The sequence below is a fragment of the Ostrinia furnacalis genome, unplaced genomic scaffold, assembly GCF_004193835.3.
Source record: "Ostrinia furnacalis isolate ACB-3 unplaced genomic scaffold, ASM419383v2 OfSCF3546, whole genome shotgun sequence".
Taxonomy (NCBI): Eukaryota; Metazoa; Arthropoda; class Insecta; order Lepidoptera; family Crambidae; genus Ostrinia; species Ostrinia furnacalis.
Window position 1 is genome coordinate 823725 of NW_021133785.1, and position 22126 is coordinate 845850.

A 22126-nucleotide genomic window follows, 5' to 3' on the forward strand; every position below is an offset into this window, starting at 1 on the left:
GATTAGGTATGTAAAAGATAAAAATGTTTGGAATGTATAACTGTCTATCTCACATCAATACTTATAATTATGTATATTTTAAAGGAGGCTGACAATAGTGACTGAGTTTCTTGCGCTACTTCTTCTCAGCACTGGCCCATTTATTGTCCTGAAGCAGTGGCAGGGTTAATACTGGGACGTAAAAAAGTGCTTTTTAAAAGCCTATTTGCAAAAATAAAACAGTTTTATGAATTTTTATGAGTTTTTTTACTTGGCTGGAACTAACGAACGTGCGACTTATGTCTCTTCTGCCTTAGATAGCTGGCCTACAGGGTCTGTGGCTTAGGGCACTTTAAATATCTTTCACCATAGCTTCGCTTCCACCCTACTCGATCCCAACCGCAGGGCATGGTGGGGCATGGCATTAAAACAATTTCAACAGTCGGCAAAAAACTTGAAGGGACAAAAACTCATTTCGTCACTAACAAAATGGAGTCCGCTTAATTCGGGTTTTATTAAAAACCAACTTTTCCAATCTGTAACGTGAGTGATGGCATTGAGGGCTTTTGCAATCGCAAATACCTATCGATTAGGCGTTTTTATGATTAAACTTTAAAATATTTGATTACTTTCTGGAAAAAGAACTAAAAAAATAACTTATTAGCTTTTGCCCGCGACTTCGCCCGTGTAAATTTCATTCTGATACAGAAAGCCTTATTAATTGATGAAAAAAATTGTGACCTAAAGGGCAATTCATCACTACTTAGGTCATAGAGGTACGGGACTATTCCCACCTCTCGTTCCCACCGCTGCAACTTCTCTGTAGACAGGATCTACAACTTGACCGCAATAGAAACCCAACCAGTGAAGGTCCAGTTTGTCCCGGGAAATTAAACTATCATTGGACCCGAAGGTCATAAAAGTTGGGGAAGGTGCTGGATGCAGGCCCGCTACCAACCGGTCATTATGGAAATCATTGGGGGAGACCTATGTTCAGCACTGGACGTCCTATGGCTTTATAAAACACAGATCCGACCTTGCATGGAATACTGCTGCCACCTCTGGGACGGCTCTGCCAAGAAACATTTGGCTGCTGAATCAGTGGAAAGGCGTGCCAGAAGACTTATCGACAGCCCCACCCTTGTTGAAGCGGCGTTCCAGGAACTTGACCATCGCCGTAAAGTAGGCATCCCTATCGGTTTTCCACAGGCTACACTTCGGAGAATGTGCGAAAAAATTACACGAATTAATTCCACCAGCTCCCTCCATCATCGGGGAACCAGACGCAGGTTAGCGTACCATCCCTATATTGTTGACATTCCACCAGCTCGCACTAAGCGTTTCGATGACTCTTTTATAATGCGAACAGCTAGGGACTGGAATTTGTTGCCTGCTGCTGTCTTTCCCGAAAACTATAATCCGGGCCTTTTCAAGGCGAGGGTGAATAGGCACTTACAGGGCAGATAGACATAGAATCCAAAACCCAAAGAGTCTTCAACCAAATTAACTGTCATCAGCGGATTAACTCAATCAAAAAAGGATCAACGACAGATTTATTCCTTTATTGATACTTTACTTAATATCAGGATAGTAACAGTTATATGGCCGTCTCACAGCCTCAACCCATTACGACACAAACAAAAAACAATAAAAAAAACTTTTATTGGCCGCAACGAGCTCTAAAAGAGCGTTTAAAATTAAAACACTGCCGGACAAGATAATCGGCTCATGTCGTATTTAACTTAAGAATATTGTAGACGATTCGCTTCCGAAATTGGTGAGGAAAATTTTAACGGGTACATTGCATTGCATTGCATTATGTGTTTTTTTCAAACCTACTATTTAGTATTTATTTTTATTTGGGATGTAAAAAAATTGCCTAAAATGAAGACAATTACTTACTAAATAAATAAAGTCGCTTAAATTAGCCAATCGTTTTCAAATTAACTTGGTATTTATTCAAATCTTAGGTAATTTATGCCTTTATTTTTAATTAAAAACTAATATTTTAGTTTCTAAAAATCACATTTGAACATTCCTCAGCAAACATTACATCAAAAGTTTATTTAAAGTTAGTAGTACCAACTCTTTGCTCGCAATTGTACAAAGGATAAAAACCTAAATCGGGCGCGGCCATAAAAAGCGGCGGGTAATCACAGAATCGGTCGCCGGGACCGGCTAATTATTTACTTGCCGGCTAACAGTTCATTACCGACCCATTATGACGCGCGAAAATGGTGCATCGAGTAGAGAAGGGTTAAATAACCTTTTTCAGCTTGAGCTGTGAAAACGCCCATCTTGTTATTTTTTTAGTCTTCTCTTATAGGCCTATAATATGACGTGCTAGTATGATACTTTTGACATCTAGGTACTTTCTCATGAACGTTATTGAAAATGCAGAAAATCCTTCAGTTTTCTTTTGGCATCTTTTTCACCGAGACAATATTTCAGCGCAACCAATCCCCGCTAACAACTATATGTTAGATCTACAAAATCAATTTAAAGCGTAGAGAATATTATGTAAAAAAGTAAGTAAAGGTATAGGGAAATATCTTTTACTAATGTGAAGTTTTTCGAATCCCACGCATTCCCTAGCCCTACATCATTAACAATACAGAACCAACAAAAACGAATCAGAAAATATTCAATATTGATTTTTTTTTCATTAACTAAGCTATGTTGTCTATATGGCATACATTTTTGTCCCGTGGCTGTAGGAGGGTTATGTGAAAAACTGTGCATTACATTACACGTGTGTTAATGTTGTGCTATTTAGGGTGTATTCGACCAAACAAGAGTAAATATTAATCTCAGAATAAACTTATCATTTTGATATTTCCCATACTGAAAATGTCAATGTGCCAGTTATACCAGCAGTTATTCTCGGATTCAAGTTTGATCGAATCGGGCCTTACACTGAAAAATTCTTTATTCCTGTCAGATTCACCCTGCTTCACTTTTCCCGACTACATTCTAAACAAAGCGAGCGTTTCGCATGATCCCAATAATTTACATGGCGATTAATAAATCTTTTACACTTTACGACATTATGTTACATTACGCGAACGTATAAACCTGCCAGCGTTGGCGAGATTGATGGTGAGACGGACACCAATCAGATAGGGACATGATGAGCACTAATAGGGGGTTAAAAGCCTTAACACAAGTTTTCGATCTTTTTAAGAACGTGTGAGCTCTTTATTTAAATACTAGCTGTGCCCGCGACTTCGTACGCGTGAAAACCCGTTTTCGCAACATTTTTATTATTGCTCTGCTCCTATTGATCGTAGCGTGATGTTGTATAGCTTATAGCCTTCCTCTATAAATGGGCTATCTAACACTGAAAGAATTTTTCAAATCAGACCAGTAGTTCCGGAGATTAGCGCGTTCAAGTAAACAAACAAACTCTTCAGCTTTATAATATTATTATTAGTATAGATTTTACTTCTAAGGCTGAGTTGCACCACCTAACTTTGACCGTAACTTTACGATAACCGGTGTTTTTTGTATGGAGTTTGACAGATTTTTTATGTTTGTCAAAGTTAAAGTAAGATGGTCCAACCGTGCAATCCAGCCTAAGTATTCCGAGAAGCCGATTGCCAAAGCATCTATTATATTACCTATTTTGCTTTACCACTAGAAAAGCTGTCCTATGATGGAAAGCATTCACATCCTTTGTTAAACGCAGTGTGGGATTTCTACCCACAAGGTGGACCGACCATCTCATAAAGGTAGCAGGAAGGCGCTGGATGCAGGCCGTTACCAACCGGGCGATGTGAAAATCAGTGGGGGAGGCCTATGTTCAGTGTCATGTGGCTGAAATGATGATAATGATGACTGCGAATGGTGCTATAAAAGCCTTTGGAATACCCTCTTGGTAAATAGGGGAATCCAACACAACCCTTAACTCTCTTGTTATTTTAATTCTGCCCTTATAGAGTTAAAAAAAACCTATGCGTTAAACAAACTTTAATGAAGAACTAAGAAACCAAATACAGGGTAATATAACAAATAAACAACCAAATGCATTCGTAGATGCGTCGAAGTGCATCTTAATGCATGCGATACGGGTCCTGTAGGCTATAAAATTTTATATTGCTCTATAAACTTTATACAGGGTGGAAGATTGTCTAATTCGTTTTAGATACGCTATGTTTTCGTTTGATATGAGTATTCACTTGACATGATAATATTAGTTTTAAATAAACTGTAAATTCTTTATAACGTCACTCGATTTAACGACAAACTCCTTATAACATCGAATTTTATTGACTTGGTTTACCTTATTTTCTACCAGCTCTATAGTGTCACTCCATTTACCGACCACTATCTATAACAACGAAAAATGCTGACACCCGTATCACAAACGATGCTTGCAATGTGAAGCAGCAAATCGAACGCACAGCGTTGAAAAACTCACATAAAAAAACTCATAAAACTCATTTATTTTTGAAAATAGGCTTTCAAAAAGCACTTTTACACGTCCCAATATTAACCCTACCACTGTTAAGGGACATACGCCCGTATTCACAAACATTACTATGAGGTCTCACAGTGCGCGTGGACGCGTTCGATTTGCTGCATCACTTAAGCAGGCATCGTTTGTGAACTTAAGTAAATAAATAACTTAACAATCCGACTCGAGTCCAATTTATTTAGACTAGACTTTACATACATAAACAAATATAAAAATAGAGAAAATTTGTGCTCGTAAGTCTATTAATTAATTAGTAAGTAGGTTTTAATTTACTAGGTACCTTTTATATTCAGATCAAATAAAATTGTCCAGCAAATAAGTTACTTACGTCCTAAATTATTTTTACAATGGCAAAAAGCTTCAGTACTAACATCATTAAGCTGATGCCAGTCTTCAAAGTCAAAGAAAATACCTATCTTAGATTCCAATTCAGCAAAAGAAGATCCCATTTGCAATATTAATAGAGATACCTAGAAAGAGCTCCCTTAAAGCGAATAGGCTAATGAAACCACCCTGTATGTGGGTAGGACGTAAAATGGCCGCGTAATGAAATTGGATCGGTATTTTTTCCTGCACGATCGGCCAGAGACAAGCACGTCCTCTTTGCTCTATGGCGTAAGGCATAGACAATGAGAGTTGTAGAGGCTATGGAATTTATATTTCAAACCTTTCCTCATCCTGCATCTCATCATGGACCGATGACTTCAAAAGAGAACTGGCAGCAGCTGGATGAAAAAGCGGCAGATCGTGTTCGTTGGGGGAAAAATTTGTAGTGAAAATGATGCCAGTTTTCTTTTGAGGTCATCGGTCCATCGAGCAGTGGAGACAATGGTAGCTAATTATCTATCTCTTCTGCTTCAAGCATTTACCTATTGACTTGATTAAAGCGTATTACTAAAAGAAAGAGAAAGAACAAACTGCTGATATTGCATGGTCCATACCAAATGGGAAACAAATGTGTCTTTTGAGAAACGAGTCCAATTTAACGGTCTACTATCCACAATTTCGCGCATTCATCACTTTTTGCAGGCTTATATGTGCAGTTTTCGTACATTTGCATCAAAACGTAACCGGACGGTTACCGCCTCAGTGCCTCGCCAATGAGAACCACCCAGAAATTTCTTCTGATTAATTTCGTTGCGGGTCCAATGACAGTTTAACTTTCCCCCGGGACAATCTTGGCCTACACTGGTTGGGTTTTATTGGCTATCAAGCTGTATATCCTGGCTACACAGGGGTTGCAGCGGTGGAAACGAGAGGTGGGAATAGTCCCGTTTATACCACCCAGAAATCGTGCTATTTTCGCGCGTTTCTGAACACTCTGAAACAAGCTCTACGCTTTATCGGCAGAGAGGTTTCCCCGCTCATGACTTGGGCCTCTGCCACCTCTACCGCGCAGTCTCCATATTTTAGTTAAAACCTAACTGATTTCTTAACATAAATATTTACATTTAAATGCCTTTTATAGCCACAACGCACGTCAACTTTGTAGTTCGTGTGAACTGGGCAAGAATAATCACGTCTCTATCAATTTGTGTGTATATTATAGGAATCGATTTGTTTGGGATCGCTGATTTTTATCAATGTAGATGTAATCTAGCTTTGGCTTGGATAAAAGACCTTTGAGTTTAGAGAGAGAAAAGGTCTTTTTGTTATCAGCCTAATAAAACTACTTAATTTTTAAACAGCTGCAAAATTTTCTTCCTAGTTGCTTTTCAAGCTCCTTTAAATAAAACAGTGATGTCATAAATTCTTATCGCCAAATAAAATCGTATGGTAGGTATGTGTAGTAGATATTACGGTAATAGTTATTATTATTTAACAAGCTGTATTCAAAATCGGTTCATCAACATCAAACAGATAACGCCCCTCTCTTCACGTCAAGGGTTGAAATCATCATCATCATCATCTCAGCCATAGGACGTCTTCTGCTGATTATGTTCAGTCCTCCCCCAACGCTTTCCATGTTGCCCGGTTGGTCGCGGCCTGCGTCCAGCGCCTTCCTGCTACCTTTATGATGTCGTCGGTCCACCTTGTGGGTGGACGTCCTACGCTGCGTTTTCCGCGAAGGTTGAAAATGACATATTAATTGATTGATGTGTCAAAAACCCAATTCTAAAGTTTCAAAATACCTTCACAGTCGTATTTCCAGTGCAAACAAAGTCGGGACCAACGTGTAGTATGAATAAAACTGCCGTTCTCTGAAAGTTCGTAAGTTTCCGAACTCCTGTTGCCAGCTGACAAACTTTCCGGTTAATTGTCCGCTAACTGTTTCGGTTGTCTGACCGCTTACAGTTTAGCAGTCCATTTGAGTTCGCCGATCGAATTTGTGAATCTTTAACCTATACTTTCTGAGATCCAGATCTTTCAATTTGCAGTTCAACTAAGAAGTTATCTACTCGCAAGTTAGCAATTAAGGCAATAAACTTTCAATCTTTTTCGACTCAAAACCATCCTGTATAAATTAATAAATATTCTATAACGCCTTTAGCCCCGTATTCACAACACATTACTATGAGGTACGATACTCACAGTGAGCGTAGAACTGGACGTATAGGGTGACACACGAACCAATCATAGAGTCCTTTTCAACGCTTTGCGTTCGATTTGCTGCTTTACTTAAGCAAGCATCGTTTGTGAATACGGGGGTAAATCCGCATTACTGTATCTTATAGGAACTTCTCACATATACATACAACCTAAAGGTATCTCCATATCATACATAAAGTGAGTTAAGTCATAAACACAAGCGCAAGTGCCATTTGCAAGTTTAATAGCTTTTCGGTAATTGCTTTAAATGCCAAACAATAACTAAACTGTTAAATTAACCGAACATACCAAGAAACTTAATTGAACTCTCTAGAACGGTGTTAAATCTACAAGCACTTGGGAGAACAATCTTTCAAAATCACCTATTAATTATCATTTACATAGACCTCAATCATTAAAAACGACACAAAGCAACTAAGTACATTATAATGAAACAGCGTCCTACAACTTCAGTACTTCTTTCTTAAGAACAAAAAAAACGACTGTGTGAGGTAGGAATCTAACCCACGACCTTTCAATCGCCATGCGTCTGCTCTGACCGCTGAGTTTCAGAGACAGTGGCAGAATTTTAAGAATTTAGTTGTAATGCAACTACGTGACTATTCCCACCTCTCGTTCCCACCACTGCAACTCCTGTGTAGCCAGGATCTGCAGCTTGACCGCGAATAAAAACCCAACGAAATCAAGTTTGTCCCGGGAGAGAGTTGTCTAAAGCTGACAAAGGTGACTGAGATTCTTCCGCCACTTCTTCTCAGCACCAGCCCATATGTTGTCACGAAGTGGTGGTAGGGCTTGCTATATTTTGGACTTATACAAGTCCCCTGGAAAGGGCCTACTGATAAGTTTTCGATCTGATTTAAAAACTGCCATTGAACCTTTAAGATGCAACTCCCGATCCTTTTTTTTAATTACTTCATGTTACTAAGGAAACTGATATTTTGTGTAGGCAGAAACTAATTAATTTAAGTCACATCAGATCTGGCAGTCTTGTGAAATCTCTGGATCAGAAACTAATTATTTCTTCGAAATCTATCAGCTTAAACAATCAAGGTGTAATCGGAAAACCTACGCACTTTCGAATATGTCCGAAGTTTTTTATTTTCACGTCGAAGTCCCGAATCTTTTCGGTTGATTAAAAAATTAATCCGATTATTCTGTACGTGTTTTGGAATACTTAATCTGTGGTCTGATAAGTCTATTTTGTGGTTCCCACGTGAGATTATGGACACAGGAGAGATAAAACAGCCACTACGTCTGTACAATCAAAATGTAGGTACAACAATGTTAACAGCATTGTTGAAGGTAGTTGGAGATAAGGTAGCCAGTCCTCTTGAGGATTCCAGAGAAGTTCGCTTCCACCTTCGGCCTAATCATCACTTTCCAAGAGATGAGATGCAAGCCAAAATAAGCTTCCTAGCTGTGAATTACAAATAAATAAAGAACATGTTGTTCACTTACGAAACTGTCTAGTGATTGACTAAGAGATAATGCTTCCAGGCAATGTATTAATTGGGCTAGACAAATTACTAAATTACATTAGAAATGAAAGATTTGTTAACCCGTGGAACCCTAAGCGGTAGCATAAGACCTGCTAGTATTTTAAGGGTTAAAATACCTGGTCACTAGTTCTCGCAAGCAAATTCCTAGCTGTTGTTATTTTGTATTGTTGTTTTTTTTTGTCGACTGTTCTATTTTATCTACGCCAAGGCTATGTAGACATTCTAATATCATAAGAAGCGCTTATTTGTTTGTAGGGCTTAAAATCCTTACATTTTTATATCTTGCTCTACACTAAGATTATGACTATGATACGACATTATCAACATTATAGTGTCAGTTGCAATAACATTTCCCTTTTAAAATAATAATTCTATAATCAAACATTGAACCCAAAATCACCTAAAGAACCTGTTTCGCAGGTTTGATCCCTACATAGTATCACAATTAATATAATACTAGTATAGTACCTACAATATTTTTATTGTTTTAATAGACACAGATTACAGGAAAGTAAATAAAAAATTCACAAATAATTTTGTACCTGAATTTGACAGTTCTCTATCCAACGTTACGGTTATCTGACACGGGTTTAAAAATTCTACAGTAAAAATAAGTTAAATATTACTCGTTCAAAATATTCGTGAATTCATAAATATAAATAATAATCTTTCAGTTAAAATAATTAAAAAAGAAAATTTAAATTCATTAAACGCATGTAACTTTATGATTCAAAGCACAAACTCTTTAAGCCTTAATTCAAATTCAAACTTAAGCTTTTTATTAGCTGAATTGCAACTTTTGCACCAATTACCTTTACCCAAATACCTATAACAATATGTCTGAAGTAAAAATACTAATTGTAAATTATCATTTTTTATGAAATAGCTTTGAGACCATAATGCAATCCTGTTACTCGTATAAACTGTGCCTTCACTTCAGTCAAGTTAACATTATTACTCTAATTTAACACAACAATTTAATAAATTATCGAAATTTCTCATTTAAGAGTCTGTTAGTAGTTTGGACCAACTTGCTTCTTCTTTTTTTCCCTACCCATTTTTCCCATTATTTGGGGTCGACTCTTCTTGTTCTGAGGCGCCACGACAGTCTGTCCTGGGTTTTCAAAATGTTTGTCTGGGCACGCTCTAATTCCTTGAGCACCGTGAACCGCCAGTCCCACTTGCACTATGTGATTTTAGGGCGTTTTGAAGACGTTTATCGTTAATCTCTGGATGAAATAAAGTAACTAAGTTCATATTCAAATCTTAAATCTCAAAATATCAATAGCAGTTTAATCTTGTTTATTCGTTCGTTCGTTCGGTTCAGCCAAATGACGTCCACTGCTGGACAAAGGCCTCTCCCAAGGTTTTCCACAATGAACGGTCCTGTGCTGCCCGCATCCAGGCTCTTCCCGCGACCTTTACCAGATCGTCGGTCCACCTAATCTTGTTTATATGATAGCTGAAAGCTTAAACTTGCCTTGGTTGTCCTAAAAGTAACGCATATTTTATGTTCGCAAATAAAAGAGTTTTGATTTGATTTGATTTAACACACGTAGGACCCTTAACAAATTGAATTTCACTCAACAAGAATAACCTTACAGTGTGTGCTGTATGTGGCTGTATTATCAAGTAATTGAACGTTTAACAAAAAATCAATTTGGGACCATGAACGCGCATTACGGTTCGAGTTTTGATGGTGCGTCGATAATGGTGCTAACTACCAATTTTCGTAATTGTTGTAAAGGATTACTTCTACACGCCCGTTAAAAGAAGGGTAAGAAGGTAAGTATTGTTTTTGTATACTTATTATGAAATACCTACTTAATCATATCAATAGACCGGTAATATTTTTTAAACTTTCGTGGACAACTAGATACCTAGTTCTTGTATTCACTATTCAAGTCATAAACCACGTGTACTACTAAACAGATTCCTGCAAAAAACGGGATGTCACTGTGTGGGAACAATCCCTTACACTAGGTTTTTTCCGTAGGTACTTTGCCTAAGCGCTTTTCGCGATAATTTTTCGTCAGATGTAAACAGAGTGTACCTATAGTAATTAATTAATAAATCTGTACAATTTTAAGTTTATTCTCCCAAAACTCCTTTCAGAATTTTAAAACATTTCACAAAATAGTTTCGACTAAGTACCTACCTACCTATTAGTACAATATTATTACTTGTGTAGGTATCTATCTAACTGTTTATTTCGTCCATCTTTTCGTCCCTCTAATGAATAATCGCGTGATTAAATTTAAACCATTGCTTAGCTAAACAAGCCGAGCGAGGGATTTTTGACGCCGCCGAGTAAGCCCCACTCTCATTTCACTTTTTTACATACGAAATTAATTCTCATGGTATGGTGTAGAGACAGCAAAAGAAACTATGCATATTGTCATTTTATAGACCAAAATCTTAAGGTCCTTTTAAAGTTTTGAGAAACTGATTGCTAATGATATTCAGAGACCACCATTAATTGAGTTTAAACGCTAAGTTACAGCTTAAGATTCTTTCAGTTAAAAAAAAGGAATTCTTTTTAAATTTTCTTCTTATCACTTCGATTGAACATCGAAAGAAGAATTCTCCTTTTACTCAAAAACATGTAAAGATGAAAATTAACGTACGCTTCCAGAAGCTCCAGATCAAGAAACTTGTTTTTTTATTTTTATTNATGTAGTGGTGTTCAAGGGAATCAAATGCCTTGTTGAAATCCACGAAACCCAAGTAGTATATTTTGTTGTATTCCCTGTATTTCTGAAGTATCTGGCGTAGGACGTGTATGTGGTCAATGGTCGAGAAGTTGCTCCTAAATCCAGCCTGCTCCTTTGGCTGGTTTTCATCAAGCGTGTTAGTTAATCTAGACAATATTATTTTAGAAAATACTTTATATATATTAGACATTAAGCTTATTGGTCTGTAATTGTTAATATCTCCTTTGTCTCCTTTTTTGTGCAGCAAAACTATCATTGATTTCGTCCAATCTTCTGGGATAACTTCTGCTGTTAAGATTTCGTTGAACAAATCAGTTAATTTCGGGACGATTACTGGCATGGATATTTTAAGAAGTTCATTGGTGATTTGATCAGGACCAGGTGCTTTTCCTAGCTTCTGCGTAGTAATTGCTCTTTCTGTTTCTTCTTTTAGAATTGGTGGTATAGGTTCAGTATCTTGCGTGTTTTCTGTCATAGCCGTAGTAAGTTTGCTATTTTTGCTTTTGTACAGCTCTCTATAATATTCGGTAGCAATATTTAATATATCTGATCTTTTTGCAGTACTTCTTCCTTTTTTATCTTTCATGTTTGGCATCCAGTTCTTTTTGGATTCTAATTCTTTGAACGCTTTCTTTACTCCGCCAGTTTTCTTTATATGATATTGGAAAGTATTTTCTCTTTTTTGCTTTCTATCTTTTCTTATACTTTTGTTGATATCTTTGCTTATTTCCGCGATCTCTTTCCGTGTTTCATTATTTTTCTTGTCTTTTAAAAGTAATTTTCTTTCTGTGAGTAATTTAATTGTTTCGGCAGATAGTATGGCTTTATTATTTGTAGACACTTTTCGAGCTTCAGTTTTGAGAGTATTTACAAACTCGCAGTATGTCACCTCAATTGACTTATTATATTCCTTTTCTTCTCTTCTCTCTAGAATTTTCTTTAGACTGTTTTTTATCTCTGCGTTATTTTTAATGCTCACGTAGGGAACCGATTCAGTGTGTAGCCTTCGACTTTTCTTTGTATATGATCCTCTTAACGTAGCACGGACCATTTTATGGTCCGAGTTAAAATTTAAATTGTGTAAAATTGATAGATTTTTAAAGACTTTAGGTTTATTGGTCATGATGTAATCTATTTCATTTTTAAAGAGTCCGTTTGGAGAGGTCCACGTCCATTTCTTGTTCTTTTTCTTTTTGAAGAAACTATTCAGGATACTTAGTTTGTTTTCTAAACCGAAGTTAACCAATCTTTGTCCATTTTTGCTCCTGTTACCATTACCGTGTCTTCCTACAGTGTACTCTTCGCCACTTTGTAATTCCCCAATTTGTCCATTAAAATCACCCATTATTATTATATTTTTGTGAGCAGTGTCAACAGTACTTTGCAATTTTTGGTAGAATTCTTCTATTTTGTTTATATCTTGTTTTTTGTCTGCTTCGGTTGGCGAGTAAACCTGGATGATTGACCATAATTCATCTCTGCTATTTTGTACTGGAAGTTTGATGTTGAGTAGTGCTATTCTCTCGGATATGCCTTTCAATTCCTCGATTCGTTCGGTATATTTCTTCTTTATCAAAAATCCAACACCGAATTGCCCTGGTGTTTCTCCTTTGTAATGCAGTATATAATTTCCGTGGTCTTCAATTTCTTCTCCTAGTCTTCTCAAGGTTCTCAGGTTAAAAAAAAGTGATTTATATGGTACACAATAAAACAAACTACANAGTTGTATACCATCTCGATTTTCTATTCCATCTGTGGTAGTCTGTAGTGGCGTGTCGATAGATGTCGCCACACTTCTAAGAACGAACCGACGACGGCAGATCAAACTTTACTGACTGACCCCTTACTAATAAAAAGTTACATAGTTGTTAAACACTGTTTTAAAATGACATTTCCATACTAAACGTCACTTTATAACACTGTTCAACGAGCGTGTAAGTTTTCTTCCGCCACTTCTTTTCGACACTGGTCCATATGTTTTCCCAAAGTGGTGGTAGCAAGTTATATTTGGAACGTGTTTACATGGAATCAAATCAAATTGTTTATTTATGCAAGAGCAGTTTTACTTGTGCAAGTGCCTTGGAAAGCCTACATACTAATAAACATTTTGATTTTACACCTTGATATTGTTTTGTTGCTAAAAACAACACCAAAGATGCGATTTTTCCAATGCTCATTCCCCCGGTTTTTGCATAAAGGATATCTTGCAACAAAAATGTAGTCTAAAGGCTATATTTCACCGGGACACCATGGCGGCGCAACCAGTCGCGGCTACCAACAAAATGTATACAGCTCTATAGAGAGTTACTCACCTGGTGTCCGTTTGGTTGCGCAAAGCTGCATACATTTTGTTGGTAGCGGCGACTGGTTGCGCCGCCATGGTGTCCCGGTGAAATATAGCCCTAAGGCCCGGTTTCCACCTAGACGGAGCGGTTTTGAATAACCAATCGGATTTCATTATTTTCACATCTCTTCTCCGCCTCGCCTTGGTGGAACCAAGCCTTATATTACCTAAAAATCGTTTCACATAGTCGCCGGCTCTCTTTCTAAACTTAAAGGCAATGTTTTTCTAATAAATCAAACATCTTTTCTAACCAGGTGGTGTCATCCGCGGGCACGGTGTGCGTTCGCTACATAGTGTCATACGTGCACTCGCCGCGCCTCATACCAGTCATCGTGACCAACCAGACCACAAACAAGTCTAAAGAAATCCGCTCCACGCTCAGGTGAGAACCGTTCCCCAGTAAAGTGCCCCATAAGGGCTACCTTTTCAAAGATAAAAAAAGATAAAAGATCAATTATTCACCGAGACAAGGCAATACAACAAGGTAGATGTTACAATATGTTTCTTTTTATTGTTTGCTATATTTGACGTTCATGAGTGCCACTTGTGGTCCAAACTGAATAAATATTTTTGATTTTGTTCAAACTCTATTTGCTAGCTTTTTCTGTGGCTTCGCCCGCCTGAATTTCGTTTAGTCACAGAAAGGTATATTTTCGGGATAATGCATATTGAATTTCACGCAAAATAGACAATTCGCGAACGAAATTAGAGCTCTCTATCGAAAACTTTAGAAACAAAAATTCTGACAATCTGGGGGCACGGCAGTGCTCCCACCAAGTCGAGCAAAAAAGCAACACGGCCGTACCATCCTTTTCTCGAAACAATTCAGGCCATTTTCGACCAGTAGGTAATACCAAGTCCAGGCCAGGAAATCTTTAACGTTTTACATAAATTATTGACTTGGCCATCGCACTAAATAATTTAATTTACACGTGTTTGGTGTCTAAAGGTCATTTTAGCGATTTTTATAATTGTGATGTTCTCGTTTTGCATGAACGATATTGTCTATTTGATGACATTGTCTATTGACATCCACAAAATAATGATGTGGCTTTCTATTGCTAAAATAATTTTCTATTAGTAATTCAAAATCGGACGAAATCACAAACTTAACCTCTTTCTAATATTAGTATAGATAGAAGGTAACTGTTCAAATGTCGAATACACTAGCTATCTCGGTCTTGCTAAATATGCGCAAGCGAGACAAAAAGTATGAACCTTACTAATTCGGTATCAGACCAAAATATTAACAACTTTCTCTCTATCTCTTACAGCGAAGTACTAGTGCTCCTCCTAGAAAACTGGAACCCATCTATTGTGGACAAACAAGCGCAAGTCGTCAGAGATGCTATTCGACGAGCCTGTGTTGACGCTGACAGCACTGCGAGGACCTTTGGACGGAGGTAATTTGAACTCTAATTGTTAGTAACCTAAGGTCTAATTTAAAGTGCTATAAATTACGAGAGCTATCAAAGAGTCAACAAGGTTTGAAGAAGCCAACAGCACTGCTACTAAATGCTACAAAATATTTTATCTAGGCAGGTCAACGTGATTGACGGTTAACAGCATTATATTTAGACAATAATTGTGCAACGGGGCGTCTTAGCTAGCTCGGTCTGACACCCCGCTGTTTAGTACTAAGTCCCAGTTCGCCTTCTGCGATGAGGGATGTGTACCTATCCAGGATGCCTACAGGGATATTCGACCAAGGAAACGCACAATCAATAATAATTCAAGTTCCACAATGGTTTACTTATTCTAGTTTCACTGACTCTAAATTACTATTATTTAATAATGAGCAAGTTTACAAGTACTTTACGAGTTATATCACAATTTACTAATTACAACGAGAGGAATGACGACGCGCCCGGTTCGCGTCCCGAAACTAGTTTACGTATCCGCGAGAGGGGCGGCGCCCTGTGCGAGGTTTAGCGAGTGTTAGTTTGGATACTTATAACTAGGGGGGTAGGACGTGGTCCAATTAGCTCGGGTAAGGACGTGAATAGGCAGCTATCAACGATAGAACGTTTCAACAGCAACACGAAGCTTTATGGCTCCGCGGAGGTAAACGAGGTATCGAGTCAAGCCAAGTTAGTGGGAACAGTGAGGGCAGCTATTCGCTAGGGACTCTTGCGCAATTAACCGTAGACGCGCGCGCGAACGTCTGGTTGTTGCAATGGCTCCCGAGCGAATGCTAGGCGCCCGCGGTCGCCGCCGTCTCTTATATTAGCTCGGTCCGTGCGGCGTGCGGCCGCGCAGCCGTAGGGTTGTCAAAATCTCCGCGCTCGGTGCTAGGGCTGTCGATGCGTCCTGGGGCGCGTCACAATTGTAATTTTCGACCTTAAAGCATTTGTAACACTGGATGCGTTCAGCGGTCATTCACTATGACCTGACCGCAGAACGCATCCAATGTGAGAAATCCTTTATGCGTTGTATGAAATAGAAATATTTATTTGTCTTTTTATAAGGTGAACAGAAGATCGAAAACAACAAAATAAAATCACCTATCTAGCCATCAACAATAGCATGCAAATGTTATGTTTACCGACATTTTAACGAAATGGAATCGAGTTACTGTACCTATTTGTATGATGTACCTTTGTAATTTTTTCTCTCTACCCTCAGAGCGTACTGGGCCTACAAGCGACAGTTCCCCGACGAAGCCGAGCAGTTGTTCGCGAAGCTAGACATCGCAGCTCAGAAGCAGATAGAAAGAGAAAGGAATATCGGCAGCGTGGACAGCCTGCACCATGTCGGGACAGGTAATAATCGTTTAATCGCGAATTTGGCCGAACTAAGATAATGTGTTTATTTTCGAGATCGAATCAGAAATGAGGAGATCCGTAAACGAACCAAAGTGGCAATGGGCAGGGCACATAGTACGCAGAACTGACGGCCGATGGGACAGCAAGGTTCTGGAGTGGAGACCGCGTATCGGAAAACGCAGCGTGGGACGTCACCTACAAGGTGGACCGACGACATCATAAAGGTAGCAGGAAGGCGCTGGACGCAGGCCGCTACCAATCGATCAACATGGAAAGCATTGGGGGAGGCCTATGTTCAGCAGTGGACGTCCTATGGCTGAAATGATGATGATAGCCATAAGGTCCAGAAATGATATTAAACACGTTTCTTCAAGGGAAGGTAGCTTACCGAAACCGCTTTTATTGTGCAATTTTATCTATTTTACGGGTCAAAATTTGTTGATGTCTAAAATAATCGATAAGATTTAGTCACGACGCGCACAGTATCAAGTTTTTATAATAAGTACTATCGTGACATAAGTCAATGTCTCATTCATAAACAGTTGGAGCCATTTGCTAGTAACAGGAACTTCGAACTCCTCCTAATAATTTCGTTGCGGGTTCAATGCCAGTTTAACTTACTTTCCCCCGGGACAAACTTTAAATAAATAAAAAAATGTATTTATTGCCTTTGAACCATTAGACATAGGTAACTTGACCTTCACTGGTTGGGTTGTTGGCGGTCAAGCTGTAGATCCTGGCTACACAGGAGTTGCAGCGGTAGGAATAGTCCACCAGCCCATATGTTGTCCCGAAGTGGTGGTAGGGCAAGCTATATTTGGGACGTGTATAAGCGCCCTGGAAAGGGCCTATGTACTGAATAAACTATTTGTTTAGTCTATTTACAAATCTTTTCTCCTTTTTCATAGAAAGGAGAGCCATCACCAGCCCTCGAAGTCCATCTGCCAGCGTCTCAGGTATGTATAACTAAACTAAACTTATATTATTTACAAGATTTATATTATATAAAGTTTATTTACACCTATACATAGTCCATGTTAAGACTAGCCAATTCCAGAACTTATTCCAATAAATGTTTACATTCCAAAGAGGTTTTATTATTCGAAATTGATTTTTAGATTTTAAAACATGATCGGTCCTTCCAAAAGTTGTGTGAATGGTGTGTGTGTGAAATATAAGTTATAAAAGTGTAAAAAAATACCGTTGCAAAGATTTACGAATCTTTAGTTACTTTACCGAATAACTTAGGAAAGAAAGTATAGTATGAAATCTAATTATTTATGTATGTATATTAATTAATATTAATTGCGACTTTACAACAGAAATGACATTGAAAATACGCATGCATTTTTTAAATTAGAAATGATGAAATAATTTGACCTACTGCTGCTATTAAATCACTTAATTAAAATATTGATTACTGCCTGTGTAATGTTTGTGTGTATATGAGTGCCCCCTGAATGTTGAACATGTGACTTCACGTAATAAAAATCGTATAGTCTGGTCTGTGAGCACGTAGAATTTTGTCCAATGACCCCAAGCTAGGTAGCTTGGGGTCATTGGACAAATTCTACGTGCTCACAGACCGGGCTTTAGTAGTGATACTCGCCTGATCCTTTTGAATTAAGATTTTACTACTTTGGAGCTACTAAGCCACACTTTGTAGGTTTGATAACTAATACACCTTCAAGCATGCTTCCTACTCTTTCCACGAATAAAAAACTAATTTGGAAGGGCAGACCATGTTTTAAGGAAAATCTATAATTTAAAAATATTTCGATAAATGATATTTTTTTTAGATTCAAATGCAGTAATTAAAAAATGTATGCATCTATAATCTATAGGTACAGTTAAACTTAAAAACTACTTGTTTTTATACTTATTTTGCGTATACATCGTGTCCCAAAATTCAAGGATAAGCCGGCGCCGTAGGGTCATGACTAGTTTACGAAAAATGTTGTCCAATTTAAAAAAAAAACTTATTTTACCTAAAGTAGTCATGACCATGTTCAACCTACGGCCCGCCGGCTTATTGTTAAATTTTTGGACTTTGGACACGTTGTATAAAAGTATTTTTAACAGACTTCAATAAAAGGAGTTTCTTCCGACGTAGTGCGACACCGGTTTAACGAAAAATGTCCTAAATGTTCTTTCTCCTTTACTCACGATATATCTCTTTCATTTCACGCCGCTTGGATGGTTGGTAACGTAGCATCAACGGAGAACTTAGTGTCTGGAGTTAGTCGCACCAATTCTCTTAGGAGACGGCGGGCCTCACAGGAGAGACCCCCCATTTCACACATACCCGTCGCTATGAGAGGTCAGGTTCATTGGACATTGAATAGACCTTCCGTTTAGTTTTTAACGGGGTGATAAATGTGCGATCACGCTGCGATAAAATTCTTACACAGCATGCCATTTAAATTTTGTGTCCATCAACGTAAAATTGTGAATTCCGTCAGTTTATAATATAACGCGTAAGATTGTAAACTAACAGTGGGTTCAGTTAGATTGTAATCTAACTACGTCAGATTATAATATGACGGAATTCACAATTTAACGCTGATAATCCTATCCCTGCACGTAATCATGGTGAGTTCGATACTTACCTACAATGTTTTGTCTTTTCCAAGGGAAACTCAGGAACGCTATAAACTAACCCCCTTACTAATAAAAAGTTACACAGTTGTTGATCACTGTTTTAAAATGACATTTCCATACTAAACGTCACTTTAAAATACTGATCACCGAGCGTGTAAGTTTTATTAGTAAGGGGGTAACTGTTTAAATAATGTGCAATACAATATCTGCAATATTACCGAGCAATTTTGTTTGAATATAAAAAAACACATTAACGCAATATTGTTAATATTTTAAAAGAAGCAATACTGGCGGGTGATATTGCTCGATTATTCCCTACATCCCACGATATATCCACAGAGCGACAGAGCGATCGCCTGGAGCTAAAGAAAATATCCGAATTACAACAATACAGCCGAAAATATAGCAACAACATTTGAATATAACGATTTCCCAATATCGTCAAGCAATACAGCTCGTTTGTTCCCGGACAATATTGCGTGTTTTTCCCGGTCAATATAGCTCGTTATCAGCGCACGATATATCCACAGAGCGTTCGCCCGGAGGCGCTGCCAGGTCGGTGTCAGCGGTGGACGCGGCGGCGGCGCAGCGAGCCAGGGCCCGTGCGCTCTATTCGCACATGAGTAGAGCCAAGATGGCCGCCGGCACTGCGAGCCTGCGTGAGTATTGTCAACTGTCAATATTGTGCACTATATTCGGGAATATTGCCACCTCTAGTTTTCTGTTAACAGTATCTAAAGCCCGGTCTGTGAGCACGTAGAATTTTGTCCAATGACCCCAAGCTACCCATCCTTATCGCTAGCGCGTAATTATGTTGCTGTCGCGCTCGCACACTCACTGCGGGCGCCCGTCGCACAGTCGCGACAGCAATATAATGAGGATCAGTACTGTTGTAGAAAATTCAATAAAACTAGTATCTACGTTAATCTTTAAGACATAAGAAAGATATATCTTTTTGAATTATCCAAATCGGACCATTACTTACGAAGATATTAAGTAATAAACATAGGCCGTTTTTGCCGCTAAAAGTCAACGTACGCAAGGCCGCGTGACGTCATTATATCCGAATCGAGCGCAGCCGGCGTACTAATGGGATGGAAAATATTTTTTTCCGGCTAAACTATCAGTTTTAGAAAAAAACTTTTAATAACATTTATTCTTCAAAATAAAGTAACCTATCGACCAGTAATTTTTAAAAATAAAAATTGTGAAAAATAAGTATTGCTATGTCCAAAAACCACATTTTCATAGGATTCGATGCAATGCGGAGACGCGGTTGGGGTGAGTGTAACTTAATGATTGTTTGTATTGAACATAATAATACATAATATGATGCTAATACCCAGTTTCTGGCCTGGGGGGGGGGGTTCGGATCGGATATAATGACGTCATCGTCCCCGCGCCGGGCGTTCAGTGAACTTTTTTAGTAATTTGGCCATAACTTCGTCAATTTTTGTCGTAGAACAAAAATTTTTGCACTGTGTATTAAGGATTTCTTAGCCCTATAAATCTGCATTCACAGCTAAAAATCGAAATGATCCTCATTACGCGCGAGCGATAGGGATGAGTAGCTTGGGGTCATTGGACGGGATTCTACGTGCTCACGGACCAGGCTTTACACTCGACATCAAATAAATCGCACCTCCCGCAACAAGCACTTTCAAACGTATGCATCCCCACTTCCCACCAATATTGGCACCATTTAAAAGCCTAGTTCTAAACTTCATTTCATTAAAGGAAAGGTTTTTTTTACCCCAAAAATGTGTCTTTAGAAGGATCCAGAGTCACTTCTTCAAAAAATAGGTAGTTACGCTTGAGCCAACTTTTATGGCTATAAAACTGTTAAGTTGGGATTAATCGCTATCCATCTGTTAAAGAGGACACGTATGATCATTTTTTGGTTTTATAACCATAAAGTTTGGTCTAATTGATCCCAGAGGTGAACCCAAAGTGAGGACTTTTTTCAAGTTACATTTATGGTATATCGCGTTTATGTTAATCATTTATTAAGAAATTAAATGTGTTTTTCTTTAAGGATATTTATGGGGCTTTCAAATAACACCAATATTGTTGGGGCACTATGATTGTGTCAGAAAAAAATCTTTAAAGTTCGCGTCGCGGAAGGTGCGGTTTATTTGATGTTGAGTGTATATTCGACAATATTGCCACCTCTAGTTTTCTGTTAACAGTAACTACTTGAGTTTATCTTCGTGAATGTTTTAGTTTATTTCGTATTGATATCCCAGTTAAATACCGTTTGATAAATTCAAAAACATTACTCGCATATTACTTTGGCTTGAATTTTAAGACGAAGCTCAAGATTCGCTTTAAACTTAACAATTCCATATCCTAAACTTGCATCTATAGAGATTGAGTCGAATTTGAGCATGTCTTTTTGGAGTAAGACCCTTTTTAATTAATTCATATTATATTTATTTAGTTAATTAAGTATTCGAACATTATAATGATTAAAAAGTAATGTTTCTGAATTTTCAGCGCCAAGAATGAGCAATTGAACAGAAGATAGATGTAGTTACGAATAAATAATGTCGAAGTATATAATTTATGTAAATATTGTATTTTACGCCTTACCGAAGAGGGGGAAATGGCACAACAAGGTATCTATGTAGATAGGAGCCTGAAAGAAAGCTCAGAGTGATCGCTATGCGTCATAGATCGTTTCATCCACGAAGACGCGCCCCACCATTCTTCCGCTAATGTTTGAGTGTTATCGGTACACGCTGAATGCTCCATGAGTGCACACGCACACTACAGTAATGCCTTACGGATTGCTCGGACCACACTCCCCGCACCCCGCGCGACCGGGACCAAACATGGGGCGCGGCCGAGTGGATGAAACGATCTATAACTATCGAAATCCTCGTCTTTAGTCACTCTCTGCTTTCTAACGCCAGACTCTAGTAATTAGAGGCTTCATTTGTTTAAATTCGCTTTAATATTTAATCGGTTTAAATAATCGGTTTTAAATACTACAGTAACAGACCACTGCCTTGTTCTTTTGTCAATTATAAATAAATATCAACAAACGACACCTCAAAAATATAAAACCGTAGTTAACTATGATAATGCATACAAGAGTCTGGTAGATGTTGACGTCTCCTTCTTTAATGTTTTTAAAGATCCTGATACGTATGCCTTTGCACTAATAGAGATGGTAAGGTCGGCTATCCTGTCCA

At 38.2% G+C, this 22126-nt stretch overlaps 1 protein-coding gene across 1 annotated transcript; it reads left to right on the forward strand.

The window, feature by feature from the left end:
* Positions 1-1020: 1020 nt before the first annotated feature.
* On the forward strand, positions 1021-21445 carry LOC114357934 (CLIP-associating protein-like). The gene is made up of 7 exons (XM_028311745.1): positions 1021-1161; positions 13818-13945; positions 14838-14966; positions 16189-16325; positions 17237-17284; positions 19460-19588; positions 21426-21445. The coding sequence occupies exons 1-7, from the start codon at positions 1021-1023 to the stop codon at positions 21443-21445; spliced, it is 732 nt and encodes a 243-aa protein (XP_028167546.1).
* Positions 21446-22126: the final 681 nt, after the last annotated feature.